General features: G+C 49.1%; 1 protein-coding gene across 4 annotated transcripts in view; it reads left to right on the top strand.

Annotated features, from left to right (window-relative positions):
* The window catches only part of LOC132384655 (transmembrane protein 198-like), a 105,477-nt gene that overhangs the window by 68,975 nt on the left and 20,539 nt on the right, over nucleotides 1-15,963 (top strand). For all 4 annotated transcript variants that reach the window (XM_059955983.1, XM_059955980.1, XM_059955981.1 and 1 more), the window contains 2 exons: nucleotides 2,507-3,082; nucleotides 9,568-9,716. In XM_059955983.1, coding sequence (XP_059811966.1) covers nucleotides 2,507-3,082; nucleotides 9,568-9,716 — 725 coding nt within the window. The remainder of the gene's footprint in view (nucleotides 1-2,506; nucleotides 3,083-9,567; nucleotides 9,717-15,963) is intronic.

A 15,963-nucleotide genomic window follows, 5' to 3' on the forward strand; every position in this document is an offset into this window, starting at 1 on the left:
ACCTTAACAGGGGAAGTGTTTAGTGTGTACAGCTGCAGAGAAATCTGTTGTGTTAAGAATTATCTGTAAGCAGAAACTGGAAATTTTTTCCCGTCTCTTAACAGATGCCTTGCATTTTATCCTAGCTGCAAATATCACACCCACAGCACCTAATAAAAGGTGGAAAAATGACAAGACAGTATACAAAGTGAAATACAGTGTGATCTTTTCAATATTGTTTTAGTCAGCTCATCAGTATGGTTAGTTGACTTCTACCTAGGCACATTGGCTCCCTCTGGTGGTGGAGTTTGGTAATGTCAGCTTTTGACAGAGTTTGAAATCTTTGGAACTTTATTATCAGATTTATTATCACCGGCATGTGACGTGAAATTTGTTAATTTAGCAGCAGCAGTTCAATGCAATACATAATCTAGCAGAGAGAGAGAGAGAAAAAAAATAAAACATAATAAATAAACAAGTAAATCAATTACATATATTGAATAGATTTTTTAAAAAATGTGCAAAAACAGAAATACTGTATATTAAAAAAGTGAGTTAGTGTCCAAAGCTTCAAAGTCCATTTAGGAATCGGATGGCAGAGGGGAAGAAGCTGTTCCTGAATCGCTGAGTGTGTGCCTTCAGGCTCCTGTACCTCCTACCTGATGGTAACAGTGAGAAAAGGGCATGTCCTGGGTGCTGGAGGTCCTTAATAGTGGACGCTGCCTTTCTGAGAAACCGTTCCCTGAAGGTGTCCTAGGTACTTTGTATGCTAGTACCCAAGATGGAGCTGACTAGATTTACAATCCTCTGCAGCTTCTTTCAGTCCTGTGCAGCAGCTACCCCCCCCCCCCCCCTCCATACCAGACAGTGATGCAGCTTGTCAGAATGCTCTCCACGGTACATCTATGGAAGTTTTTGAATGTATTTGTTGACATACCAATTCTCTTCAAACTCCTAATGAAGTATAGCTGCTGTCTTGCTTTCTTTATAACTGCATTGATATGTTGGGACCAGGTTAGATCCTCAGAGATCTTGACACCCAGGATCTTGAAACTGCTCACTCTCCCCACTTCTGATCCCTCTATGAGGATTGGTATGTGTTCCTTCATTTTACCCTTCCTGAAGTCCACAATCAGCTCTTTCGTCTTACTGACGTTGAGTGCCAGGTTGTTGCTGTGACACCACTCCACTAGTTGGCATATCTCCCTCCTGTACACCCTCTTGTCGCAAATTTTTCACAGATGGTATTTGAGCTGTGCCTAGCCACACAGACATGTGTATAGAGAGAGTAGAGCAGTGGGATAAGCACACACCCTGAGGTGTGCCAGTGTTGATCGTCAGCGAGGAGGAGATGTTATCACCAGTCCGCACAGACTGTGGTCTTCTGGTTAGGAAGTCGAGGATCCAATTGCAGAGGGAAGTACAGAGGCCCAGGTTCTGCAACTTCTCAGTCAGGATTTTGGGAATGATGGTATTAAATGCTGAGTTATAGTTGATGAACAGCATCCTGACGTAGGTGTTTGTGTTGTCCAGGTGGATTAACGGTGGATGGTTATTTATTGGGAGTGATCGATAGTTTGTTTGGAGTCAAGGAAAATGATTAACGATGGCCAAGATCTTAATGAGCAGCAGAGCTGACTGCAGCTTCTTTCGGTCCTGTGTAGTAACCCCTCCATACCAGACAGTGATGCAGCCTGTCAGAATGCTCTCCACGGTAGATCTATAGAAGTTTTTGAGTGTATTTGTTGACATACCAAATCTCTTCAAACTCCTAATGAGGTATAGCTTGAAGGAACATTTGAGAGTGGCACAGTAGTGTCATGGTTACTGCAATTGCTATAGAGCACCAGTGATCACTGATTGGGGTTCATTTTTTGCCACTGTCTGTAAGGAATTTTACACTGTCTAAGGAATTGTGGTGAGGAAAGCCTAGTGATCTGTTCCTGTGTATTTGCAGAGGGTGATTTGCTTCCACTTCGGAGGCACCTACATTTCAATCCTCTGGCAATGATTTCCAAACACCAGTGTGCAAAGTGTCCCAGGCTTGTTTTTGAGCTGAAGGCTTCCTAAGTTGCTGCAAATCGTTTCTCCTTTTTAACCTGAATTTGTCCAAGATGATTAAGAGATGTTTCGGATGGATCTGGGATTTAAATAATTCTGAATCAGAGGTACTTGGCTGAGCGAAACAGAATTGTGACTGGCAAACATTTGTTGGACATGAGTTCTGTCACCAACATATTGACTATCTTTTAATTTTTTGTTAAACTTGTCGCATTGTAATGATTAAATAACTATAACCCTATCTCCACTATTATAGAGTTTACAGAATTTGTGCAAAACAAGAAGATGCGTTTGTATGTAAGCGCATTTGTCCCACAATTTTAAGATATTATTGTCGGTAGAAATGGCAAATGAATTTGTTGTGGTTATTCCGCTCTCCACTGCTTTAATGATAGAGTTAATGTATCTGATCACATGACAATCACTGTTTCTTCTACTGTAATGTAACTTTCTGAAATCTTTGCAGGTTATCGCTGTTTCAAGGCTGTCATGTTCCTCTGTGGGCTGATGTTTGGTTCCATCATCATTTTCCTGTTGTGTTACAAGGAGCGTGTTCTGGACATTCAGCTGAGCGTGGAGGCCAGTGCAGGCATTGGTCTCGGCATTGGAATCCTGTGCGGACTGGTCACCATGCTTGTCCGCAGTGTTGGCCTCTTCATGATTGGCCTCATACTTGGCCTTCTGGTAGCAATTGTCACCCTTATCGTGATGGAACAGTTCTATCACCCACACACCATCTGGATTCCAGTGGGGCTTCTCATTGGCCTTGGAATGCTGTTTGCTGTCCTAACTTTACAATGGCAAAAGCTTTTCACCATTATCTCCACTGCAGTCTTTGGTGGTGTCATCATTACGCTGACTGTGGACTATTTCATTGAGCTGTTTCTGTTGGTACAGTATGTCTACGAGAGGCTTAAGATTGCTCCCTCACTGCCCATTTGTTGGTACAGTTGGGTAATCCTTGGAATCTGGCCTGTGATGAGTATGTTGGGAATCTTGGTCCAGTGGAAACTAACAGCAGAGGGCTACTCGCATACTGAAGGTAAGGTCACCTTTGAGGGTGTCTCTCTACTGTGAACATCACCTCCATGAAAATGGAATGGGAAGATGTTTCCTTTTAATATTTAAAGGTATTTGGAAAGCTTCTGTCAAAAGGAGCTCACTTTCCCCCTCCCTTTTCTTCTAATGTGTAGTTCCAAGAATATTAAAGGCCCTCTGATTCCTTTTGTCAACTTGCCATTCTTCTTGGAAAATCCCAAGCAAGTAAATGCCATCCAGGGGTCACTGGATTGAGGTCAGGAGCACTGATGGCTGTGTCTCCAGTATTATTAAAGACTGGATGGAGTACAGAGCAGCTATCAAACCTGGCATGTTGCCAGTTGGTATGATTTGGGACACACTGGGCAATGCCTTTGATCATTTGCGCCAACTGAATGAAAAGCAGCCAGTACTTTGGAGGAGTTGAGGGATGCAATGGGGAGCGACCCCAACTTGTTATTCTCATCTTCAAAAGTGAAATATTGAGATTACAGAGTTTGTATGTTGCTGTTAGAATAAAAGGCAAGGCTAACAGCTTTAGGCTCTATTGGTAAGAGAATTACACCTTTAGAAAAAGGTGACTTAGGGTCAGACAATGTTGAATCTTTGTAGGTGGCGTTAAGAAACTGCAAGGGTGAAAAAAAAACATTATGGGAATCATGTATATAGATCTCCAAATAGTAGCCAAGATGTGGGGTTGAGATTGCAAAAGGGAGCTGGAAAGGGCATGTTATAAGGATAATGTCACAAATGCAATGGAGGACTTAAATATGCAAGGGGATTGGGAAAATTAGATTGTTGCCAGATTGCAAGAGAGGGAATTTTAGAGCAGCTTGTGCTTGAGCCTACTCGGGGAAAGGCTATCTTAGATCAGGTGTTGTGTAATAACCCAGATCTTATGAGGCTTAAGGCAAAGGAACTCCTAGGAGGCAGTGGTCATAATATGATTGAATTCATACTGCAGTTTGAGAGGGAGAAGCCTAAGTCACAAGCATCAGTATCGCAATGGAATAAAAGGGAATTACAGAGGCACGAGAGAGGAGCTTTCCCAGGTGGGTTGGAGGGGGTAACTGGCAGGGATAACGGTAGAACAGAGGTGGCTGAAGTTTCTAGGAACAGTTCACAAGGCACAGGATAGATATGTCCCACAGAGGAAGAAGTTCTCAAATGGCAGGGCTAGGCAAACGTGGCTGACAAAGGGAGTTAGGGACTGCATCATACCCAAGGAAAAGGCAGATAAAGTAGTGAAAGTGATTGGGAAGCTTTTAAAATCCAACAAAAGGCAGTCAAAAAGTGATAAGAAGGGAAAAGGTGAAATATGAGGGCAAACCAGCCAATAATATAAAGCAGGATACCAAAGGTTTTTTCAGTTCAATAGGGAGTAAAGGGGAGGTGAGAGTCGATATTGGACCACTGGAAAATGATGCTGGTGAGGTAGTAATCGGGACAAAGAAATGACAGATGAGTTTAATAAGTACTGTGGAAGACACTAGCAGTGTGCCAGAGGTCTGTGCGTGTCAGGGAGCAGGAGTGAGTGCCATTGCTATTACAAAGGAAAAAGTGCCAGGTAAACTGAAAGGTCATAAGGTGGACAAGTCACCTGGACCAGATGGACGACATCCCAGAGTCCTGAGAGAGGTTGCTGAAGAGAAAACAGATGCATTAGTTATGATCTTTCAAGAATCGAAGTGTCTGGCGTGGTCCAGAGGACTGGAAGATTGTGAATATCACTCCACTTTTTAAGAAGGGAGGAAGACAAAAGAGAGGAAATTATCAGCCAGTTAGTGGTTGGGGAATGTTGGAGTCTATTATTAAGAATGAGGTTTCAGGGTACTTGGAGACTAATGATAAAATGTCAAAGTCTGCATGGTTTCTGTGAAGGAAAATCTTGCCTGACAAATCTGTTAGAGTTCTTCGAGGAAGTAATAAGCAGGATGGACAAAGGAGAGGCAGTGGATGTCATTTACTCAAATTTTCAGAAGGCATTTGATAAGGTGCCTCACATGAGGCTACTTAACAAGGTAAAGTCCTGTGGTGTTACAGGAAATATACTGGCATGGATAGAGGAATGGCTGATGGGCAGGAGGCAGCGAGTGGGAATAAAGTAGGCCTTTTCTCTTTGGCTGCCAGTGACTAATGGTGTTCCTCAGGTCAGTATTGGGACCGCTAGTTTTCACATTGTTTGTCATGATTTAGATAGCGGAATTGATGGCTTTGTTGCAAAGTTTGTGGATGATATGAAGATAGGTGGAGGGGTAGGTAGTGCTGAGGAAGCAATGCAATTGCAGAAGGACTTGGGCAAATTGGAAGAATGGGCAAAAAAAGTGGCAGATGGAGTGTTGGGAAATGTATGATAATGCATTTTGATAAAAGCAACAATAGTGCGGATATTATCTAAATGGGGAGAAGGTTCAAACATCAGGTGCAGAGGGACTTGGGAGTCCTCGCGCAAGACTCCCAGAGGTTAATTTACAGGTTGAGTCTGTGGTAAAGAAGGCAAATGCAATTTATTTCAAAGGGAATAGACTGCAAAAGCAAGGAGATGATGCTGATACACTAATACACTAGTCAGGCTGCACTTGGAGTATCAACAGGATAAAATGGACTATAGGCCCAGACAAAATCCCAGCAACAGTCCTGAAGTCCTGACAAACTTGTGCTCCAGAACTTGCCGCACCACTAGCCAAGCTGTTACCTGGCAATGTGGAAACTGCCCAGATATTTCCTGTACACAAGAAACAGGACAAGTACAACCCAGCCAATTCCCGCCCTATCAGTCAACAGCAAAGCAATGGAAGGGGTCATCATGCAGCACCTACTCAGCAATTACCTGGTTACGGATGCCCAGTTTGAGTTCTGTCAAGGCCACTCAGCTCCTGACATCATCATCTCCTTGGTCCAAACACGGACCGAAGAGCTAAGTGCCAGAGGTGAGGTGAGAGTGATAGCCCTCGACATCAAGGCAGCATTTGACCAAGTGTGGCATCAAGGTGCCCTAGCTAAAATGGAGTCAATGGGAATTAGGGAGAAAACCCTCTGCTGGTTGGAATCACACCTGACACAGAGGAAGATGATTGTGGTGGTAGGAGGTCAGTCATCTCATCCTCAGGACATCATTGCAAGAGATCCTCAGGGAAGTGTCCTAGGACCAACCATCTTCAGCTGCTTCATCAATGACCTCCCTTCCGTCAGAAGGTCAGAAGTGGGGATGTTCACAGGTGACTGCAATGTTCTGCAACATTCGTGACTCCTCAGATAGTGAAGCAGGTCATACTGAAATGCAGCAGGACCTGGACAATATCCAGAGTTGGACTGACAAGTGGCAAGTAACATTCGAGCCATGCAAGCGCCAGGCAATGACTGTCTCCAACAAGAGAGGCTGTAACCATCGTCCCTTGACATTCAGTGGCATCACCACCACTGAATCACCTACTATCAACATCCCGAGGGTTACCATTGACAGGAAACTGCACTGGTCTATCCATATATAAACACTGTGGCTACCAGAGCAGGTCAAAGACTAGGAATCCTGCGGCATATAACTCACCTCCCGACTTCCCAAAGCCAGTCCACCATCTACAAGGCTCAGGCCAGGAGTGTAACGGAATACCCGCCACTCGCCTGGATGAGCGTAGCCCCATCAACACTCAAGAAGCTTGACACCATCCAGTACAAGGCAACAACAACACACCAAAGTTCCTAAGGCAACACCTTCGAGACCCACGACCACTACCATCTAGAAGGACGAGAACAGCAGATACCTGGGAACACCACCACTTGGAAATTCCCCTCCAAGTCACTCACCATCCTGACTTGGAAACACATCACCATTCCTTCATTGTCGCCGGGTCAAAAATCATAGAATATCCTTCCTACTGTAGTACCCACCAGTACTGTGGGTGTACCTACACCTCAGGGACTGCAGTGGTTCAAGAAGGCAGCTCATCACCACCTTCTCAAGGGCAACTAGGGATGGGTAATAAATTTGCTGGCAACACCCTCATCCTGTGAATGAATAAAAAAAAATGTTTTGGGCCCCTTATCTCAGAAAGGATGTGTTGTCATTGGAGAGAGTCCAGAGGTGGTTCACAAGGATTATTCCGGGAATGAAGGGGTTAACATATGAATGCGGTGGGGGGGGATCTCACTGAAATTACTGAATGTCGAAAGGACTAGATAAGGTGGATGTGGAGGGAATGTTTCCTCTGGTGGGGGTATCCAGAACTAGAGGACACAGCCTCAAAATTGAGGGGCGACCTTTTAGAACAGAAGTAAGGAGGAGTTGGTTTTTTTTTAGCCAAAAAGTAGTGAATCTGTGGAAGGCTCTGCCACAGACTGTGGTGGAAGCCAAGTCCATGGGAATATTTAAAGCTGAAGTTCCTGATTGGTTGGGGCATCAAGGAATATAGTAAGAGGTCAGGTGTATGGGGTTGAATGGAATCCGGGATCAGCTATGATGAAATGGAGGCACAGTCTCGATGGGCTGAATGGCCTAATTCTTCTCCTATGTCTTATGATCTTAGGGAAGCTTGGTTTTGGAGAAATATTGAGACCCTGGTTAGAAGGAGGTGCAGGAAGGAACAAATGAGGTACTTTAGCAGTATAATAAAAGCAAAAGATGACATAAGGTGAAAGCAAACCCAAGAACTCCTACATTAATAGCAAAAAGACAGCGAGGGACAAAATGGGTCCATGAAGCTTGCTCATCTGTGCATGGAGCTGAAAGAGATGGGGGAGATGTTTAGTGAATTTTTTTTTGTATCTGTATTTCCTTGCAAGACAGACACAGGGTCTATAGAACTGAGGCAAAACAGTAGTGAGGTCATAGACTGTATCCGGATTACAAAAGAGGTGGTGCTTGTTGTCTAAAGGCAAATTAGGGTGGATAAGTTCCCAGGGCCTAACAAATTGTCTCCTCAAACCCTGTGGAACGCTGGTCAGAAATTGCAGGGGCCCTGGCGGAGATATTTGAAACATTCTTAGCCATAGGTGAGGTGCCGGAGGGCTGGAGGATTGATAATATGTTATGTTGTTCCAGAAAGACTCTAAGAATAAGCCGGGAAATTATAGGCTGGTGAAACTGATGTCAGTAGTGGGTAACTTATTAGAAGGTATTCAAAGGGACTAGATATACTGCATAAGTATTTGGATAAGCGGGGCCTGATTAGGGAGAGTCAACATTGCTTTGAGCACGGTAGGTCGTGTTTAACCAATCTAGATTTTTTCATGGAAGTTACCAGGAAAGTTGATGAAGGCAAGTCAGTGGATGTTGTCTACATGGACCTTAGCAAGGCCTCTGACAAGGTCCCACGTGGGAGGCTGGTCACAAAGGTTCAGTCACTGAGATTCAAGATGAAGTAGTCAATTGGATGAGACATTGGCTTTGTGGGAGAAGCCAAGGAGTGGTAGTAGAGGGTTGCCTCTCTGCCTGGAGGCCTGTGACTAGTGTAATGCCACAGGGAGTGGTGCTGGGTCCTTTGTCATCTAAATCAATGATCTGGATGATGATGTGAATAACTGGATCAACAAATTTGTGGATTACACCAAGATTGGGGACATAGTGGAAAGCAAAGGAGACTATCAGAGTTTGCAGTGGGGTCTGGATCAATGGGCTAAAACTGGCAGATAAAATTTAATGCAGAAAGTATGAGGTGTTGCACTTTGGGAAGATCAATCAGGTTAGGTCTTACACAGTGAACAGTAGGGCACTGAGAAATGCAGTAAAACAGAGTGATCTGGGAATACAGGTCCATAATTACTTCAAGGTGGCCTAGATAGGGTTCCAAAGAGATTTTATGGCACATTGGCCTTCGTAAATCAGAGTATTGAGTACAGGAATTGGAATGTTATGTTGAAGTTGTACAAGATGTTGATGAGGCCAAATTTCAAGTTCTCTGTGCAGTTCTGGTCGGCTACCTAGAGGAAAGATATCAAGATTGAGAAAGTATGGGGAAAATGTGCAAGAATGTTGCTGGGAGTTGAGGATCTGAGTTATTGGGAAAGTTTGCAAAGGTTAGGACTTTAACCCTTGGAGTGTAGGAGACTGAGGGGAGTTTAGATAGTGGTATATAAAATTGAGGGGTTTCAACAGGGTAAATTAAAAGCAGACTTCTTCCACTGAGACTAGAACTCGAGCTCATAGTTTAAGGGTGAAAGGTGAAATATTTAAGGAGAACATGGTGGGCGGGGAACTTTTCACTCAAAAGGTTGTGCGACTGTGGAGTGGATGCAGGTTCAGTTCCAGCATTTAAGGCAAATTTAGATAAGAACATGGACAGGAGGGCTATGGTCCAGGTGCAGGTCAATGGGACTAAGCAGAATAACAGTTTGGCACGGACTAGATAGCTCAAAGGGCTTGTTTCTGTGCTGCAGTGCTCCACGATTCAAGTCATGATGTAAGCAACTTGTTAAAGGGGAGGAATGGTTGGGGGGGGGGGGAGAGAAGAAACCTGGAATGCTGAAAAACTCATTGCATGTACTTTGTGTTAGTTATCATCAGTAAACGACAAAAGCGTGTGCAGTTGATGAGAATACGACAGAAAGAAGCTAAGAAGCGACGCAGAGTTTCTCAGGCGGAGGGCACGTATCGCAGGAAGCCATACCCAGTCAAGCGCTACGCTGGAGACATCCTTTCACCGGTAATGCACACGCAGCTGAACACTTCTCCCCGTAGCATGAGGTGGGAAGGCTGAAGAATGATTCTAGCATTCCTCAGTGCCACACTGGATTCCCTCACTTGCAGTTGGGACAGGCAGTTCAACTTCACATGTCTGCTTCGCTGTTTCTGCCCCAGACAACGCCTGCCATTTCTTTCTACCTTGTTTACGCCCAGATTCCCTTTAACAAATCCCAGAGCAACATAACACAGAATTAAACAGACATTTTAGGATCAGCTTCTTCCCCTTTGCCATCAGACTTCTGAATGGCCATTAACTCTTTTATGCACTTTTAAAAATATTACTTATTGTAACTCATAGTAAATTTTTATGTCTTGCATTGTGCCACAAAACCACAGATTTCACAACATATGTCAGTGATAATAAACCATTCTAAAATAAATCCCCAGTTCTGGATCAATGGGACGGAACTAAAGGAAAGAAATTTGATTACCACCAGAATGCCTGCTGCTTAGCCAGTCTTCTCATCCCAGGCTTTGCCACTTGTTCAGGTGGATGCTTCGACTTCAGGTCCTTCTTCTGCTCTTTGTTATTAGAACACAAATGATCAGAAATATTTACATAGAACACGACACTACAGTGGCCTGCGATGCTGTACCCACCTTAGAGAGACAGAGAACGGTGCTTGGCGCCTCAGCAGTGGGAAGATCAATACATGCTGGAGCAAATAAAAGTAAAGCAAGGTCAAAACATCTCCCCTCCCTCTCCCCACCCCTCCCTCTCTATGCCTCCATCTTTCTCTACCTCTCTCTCTGTATACTGCCTGCTCTGTCTACCACTCTCTATCTCTGCCTGCCTCCTTCTCTCTACCGCTCCTTCTGTCCCCCCATTCCCCCATCTGACCCCCTCTCTCTCTGTCCCCCCCCCTCTCTCGCTGTCCCCCCCCCTCTCTCTCTCTCTCTCTAAAATAAAAGTAAATGAGTATATGTATATAAGAGACCTAAAACTATAAGTATTGAAACAAATAAAAGAAATAAAAAGATTAATACAAAACAGGTCCTACACAGACCACTAAAATACAATACTATAAAGGTTCCCTACAAAACAGTTATATATTATTAATAAGGTAAAAAAAATTAAATCGACCACGTCCCAGACCAGAGAATGAAAAGGCATAGCATGTACTTAACTCAAAAGCTTCAAAAAAACAACACATACAGCAGATACTTCAAAATTGCCATTTGAATAATTGGCGTAACTTTAATATTTTATTCAGTAGGATTAACTTTAAGGTTTTGAATATACTCACATCCCACCTGAGGAGAGTAATTTCTCAATGGTTGAGATTTTTCTGGAAAAATTGTCAGCTTTGCTGGAAAGCGAAAGGAGGGATTTAAATCTAATTTATACATTTCACTCATAACTTCTCGATATTTCTCTCTTTCCCCCTCTCTCTCTCTGTACCCCCCATATCCCCCTCTCTCTGTCCCACCTCTGTCCCCCCTCACTGTCCAACCCCTCTTTGTTCCCCCCTCACTGTCCCCCCTCTCTCTTTCCCCGCTCTCTATCCCTCCACTTTCTGCACCCTCCCTGTATCCCCCACTCTCTATCCCCCTCTCTCTATCCCCTCTCTCTCTTCCCCCCCTCTCTTCCCCCTCTCTCTGTCCCCCCCCTGTCCCCCCTCTCTCTGTCCCCCCCTCTCTCTACCCCCCTTTCTCTGCCCCCCTTTCTCTCTACCCCCCTCTGTATCCCCCCTCTCTCTGCCCCCCTCTCTCTGTCCCCCCCTCTCTGTCCCCCTCTCGCTGTCCAACCCCTCTTTGTTCCCCCCTCACTGTCCCCCCCTCTCTCTTTCCCTCCACTTTCTGCCCCCTCCCTGTATCCCCCACTCTCTATCCCCCTCTCTCTGTCCCCCCTCTCTCTGTCCCCCCCTCTCTACCCTCCCTCTCTCTCTGCCCCCTTTCTCTCTACCCCCTCTGTATCCCCTCTCTAACACCCCCTCTCACTCTATCCCCTCTCTCTCTCTATCCCCCCCTTTCTCTCTCTATCCCCCTTTCTCTAACCCCCTCTCCCTATCCCCCCCTCCCTATCCCCCCTCTCCCTAACCCCCCTCTCCCTATCCCCCCTCTCCCTATCCCCCCTCTCCCTATCCCCCCTCTCCCTAACCCCCCCTCCCTATCCCCCCTCTCCCTATCCCCCCTCTCCCTATCCCCCCTCTCCCTATCACCCCTCTCCCTATCACCCCTCTCCCTATCACCCCTCTCCCTATCCCCCCCTCCCTATCCCCCCTCTCCCTATCCCCCCTCTCCCTATCCCCCCTCTCCCTATCCCCACTCTCCCTATCCCCACTCTCCCTATCCCCACTCTCCCTATCCCCACTCTCCCTATCCCCACTCTCTCTCTATCCCCACTCTCTCTCTATCCCCATCTCTCTATCCCCCCCTCTCTCTATTCCCCCTCCCTGTATCCCCCTTCTCATTGCCCCACTCTCTCTGTCCCCTCCCTCTCTATCTGTCCCCCTCTCTCTCTGCCCCCTTTCTCTGCCCCCCTTTCTCTCTACCCCCCTCTGTATCCCCTCTCTCTCTAACACCCCCTCTCACTCTATCCCCCCTCTCTCTCTATCCCCCCCTTTCTCTCTCTATCCCCCTTTCTCTATCCCCCCTCTCCCTATCCCCCCTCCCTATCCCCCCTCTCCCTATCCCCCTCTCCCTATCCCCCCTCTCCCTATCACCCCTCTCCCTATCACCCCTCTCCCTATCCCCCCTCCCTATCCCCCCTCTCCCTATCCCCACTCTCCCTATCCCCACTCTCTCTCTATCCCCATCTCTCTATCCCCCCTCTCTCTATTCCCCCTCCCTGTAACCCCCTTCTCATTGTCCCACTCTCTCTGTCCCCTCCCTCTCTATCTGTCCCCCTCTCTCTGGACCCTCTTCTCGCTGTCCCCCCATCTCGCTGTCCAACTCTCCCTCTATCCCCTCTATACCCCCCTCTCTCTATCACCTCTCTCTGTGCCCCCCTCTCTGTCCCCCCTCCTGTCCCCACCTCTGTCCACCCTCCCTCGCTGTCCCCCCACTGTCTATCCCCCCACTCTCTATCCACACCCTCTATCCCTCTATCTCTGCCCCCTTGCTGAACCCCCTCTTGCTGTCCCCATCTCACTGTCACCTCTCTTCCCCCCTATATCCCCCAATCTCTATCCCCCCTCTATCCCCCTCTCTCTCCCCCCCTCTCTCTCCCCCCTCTCTCTCCCCCCTCTCTCTCCCCCCTCTCTCTCCCCCCTCTCTCTCCCCCTCTCTCTCTCCCCTCTCTCTCTCCCCCCACTCTCTCTGTCCCCCATCTGATCCTCTCACTGTCCCCCCTCTCTCTGTGCCCCCCTCTCTATCCTCTCTTTCTCTCTCTATTCCCCTCTATCTGTCTCCCCTCTCTGTTCTCCAATCTGACCCCTTCTGTCTATCCCCCTCTCTGTTCTCCGATCTGACCCCTCTCTATCCCCCCTCTGTTTCACCATCTGACCCCCTTTCTCTGTACCCCCACTGCCCCCCACTATTCCATCTCTCTGTTCCCGTCTCTCTGTTGCCCTCTCTCCCCTCTCTCTCTGAACCCTCCACCTTCCCCCTCTTCCCCACTTCCCCCTCCCCCTCTTCCCCCTCCCCCTCTTCCCCCTCCCCCTCTGTTCCCCCCTCCCCCCTGTCTCGCTGTCCCCCCTCTCTCTGGACCCTCTTGTCCCCCCGTCTCACTGTCCACCCGTCTCATTGTCCCCCTCTCCCTCTATCCCCTCTATATCCCCCCTCTCTGCCCCCCACTCTGTCCCCCCCTCTCTCTGTCCCCTCATCTGACCCCCTCACTGTCCCCACTCTCTCTATCCTTTCTCTCTCTCTATCTCTGTCCCCGTCCCACCCTCTCTCTACCCCACTTCTGTTTCACCATCTGACCCCCTCTCTATACCCCACTGCCACCCACTATTCCCCCACCTCTCTGTTGCCCACTCTCCCCCTCCCTCTCTGAACCCCCCATCTTCCCCCCTCTCCCCCTCCCCCCTCTTCCCCGCCCCTCTTCCCTCCCAGTCTCTGTTCCCCCCTCCCCCTGTCTCACTGTCCCCCGTCTCTCTGTCCCCCCTCTCTCTGGACCCTCTTCTCGCTGTCCACCCGTCTCATTGTCCCCCTCTCCCTCTATCCCCCTATCTCTCCTCCGTCTCATTGTCCCCCTCTATATCCCCCTTTTTCCCCCACTGTCTCAACCCCCGTCTTCCCGTCTCTCGCTGTCCCCCCGGCCCCCCCCGTCTCGCTGTCCCCTCTCCCTCTTTCCCCCTCTCTCTGTCCCCCCTCCCCCATTTCCCACTCTCTCTGCCCCCCCATCTGACCCCTCTCTGTGCCCCCCTCTCTATCCTCTCTCTCTCTCTCTCTCTCTCTATTCCCCTCTATCTCTGTCCCCTCATCTCACTCTCTCTCTGTCCCCCTTCTCTGTTCTCCCATCTGACCCCTTCTCTCTATCCCCTCTCTATTTCACCATCTGACCCCCTCTCTCTGTACCCCCACTGCCCCCCATTATTCCCCCATCTCTCTGTTCCCGTCTCTCTGTTGCCCACTCTCCCCTCCCTCTCTGAACCCTCCACCTTCCCCCTCCCCTTCCCCTCTTCCCCTCCCCCTCTGTTCCCCCCTCTCTGTCCCCCCCTCTGTCCCCCCTCTCTCTGTCCCCCCGTCTCACTGTCCACCCATCTCATTGTTCTTCTCTCCCTCTATCCCCTCTCTATCCCCCACTCTGTCCCCCCCACCCTCTGTTGCCCCCTCTGTCCACCTCGCCATAACCCGTCCCTCTCTCTGTCCTCCTGACCCCCCATCTTGCTGTCCCCTCCCTCTGTCCCCTCTCTATCCCCCCTCTCTCTCTGTCCCTCACTTTCTCTGTCCCCTCCTCTCTCTGTCCCTCCTCTCTCCCCTGCTCTCTGTCCCCCCACTCTCTCTGTCCCCCATCTGACCCCCTCACTGTCCCCCCTCTATCCTTTCTCTCTCTCTCTCTCTCTCTCTCTCTTCCCCTCTATCTCTGTTCTCCCATCTGAACCCCTCTCTCTGTCCCCCCTCTGTTTCACCATCTGACCCCCTCTCTCTGTACCCCCACTGCCCCCCACTATTCCCCCATCTCTCTGTTGCCCACTCTCCCCCTCCCTCTCTGAACCCCCCATCTTCCCCCCCTCTACCCAGCCGCTCTTCCTTCCCAGTCTCTGTCCCCCCTCTCTCTGGACCCTCTTCTCGCTGTCCACCCGTCTCATTGTCCCCCTCTCCCTCTATCCTCTCTATATCCCCCCCTCACTCTCCCCCTCTCTGTCCCCCTGTCTCACTGTCCACACGTTTCATTGTCCCCCTCTCCCTCTATATCCCCCCTTTATGTCCCCCCGTCTTCTCGTCTCTCGCTGTCCCCCCTCTCTCTGTCCCACCCCTCTCCCCCTCACTATAACCCCTCCCTCTCTGTCCCCTGACACCCCGTCTCGCTGTCCCCGCCCTCTGTCCCCCTCTCTCTTTCCCTCCCTCCTTCCCCCCTCTCTATCCCCCTCTCTCTGTCCCCCCTCTCGCTGTCCCACCCCCTCTCGCTGTCCACCAGTCTCATTGTCCCCCTCTCCCTCTATCCCCTCTATATATCCCTCTCTCTGTCCCCCCATCTCGCTGTACCCTCCCTCTGTCCCCCCCTCTCTCTGAACCCCCCCTCTCTGTCCCTCGTCTCTCTGTCCCCCCTCTCTCTCTGGACCCTCTTCTCGCTGTCCACTCGTCTCATTGTCCCCCTCTCCCTCTATCCCCTCTATATCCCCCCCTCACTCTGTCCCCCCTCTCTCTCTGGACCCTCTTCTCTCTGTCCCCCCTGTCTTGCTGTCCAACTCTCCCTCTATCCCCTCTATACCCACTCTCTCTATCACCTCTCTTTCTGTGCCCCTCTCTCTCTGTGCCCCCTATCTCTGACCCCTCCCTCTCTGTCTCCCCTCTCTCTCGCTGAACCCCCCTCTTCCTGCCCCTCTATTGCACCTCTATCGCCCCTCTCCCTCCCACTCTCTCTGTCCCCTTCTCTCTGTTACCCCTCTCTCTGTCCCCCGTCTCGCTGTCCACCCATCTCATTGTCCCCCCCTCTTTGCCCCCTCTCTCTGTCCCACCCCTCCCTGCCCCACTCCCTCTCTCTGTCCCCCCGTCTCGCTGTCCCCTCCTCTGTCCCCCTTCTCTGTTCTCCCATCTGACCCCCTCTCTGTCCCCTCCCTCTGTCCCCTCTGCATCCCCCTCTCTCTGTACCCCCA

The sequence above is a fragment of the Hypanus sabinus genome, chromosome X1, assembly GCF_030144855.1.
Source record: "Hypanus sabinus isolate sHypSab1 chromosome X1, sHypSab1.hap1, whole genome shotgun sequence".
Classification (NCBI taxonomy): Eukaryota; Metazoa; Chordata; class Chondrichthyes; order Myliobatiformes; family Dasyatidae; genus Hypanus; species Hypanus sabinus.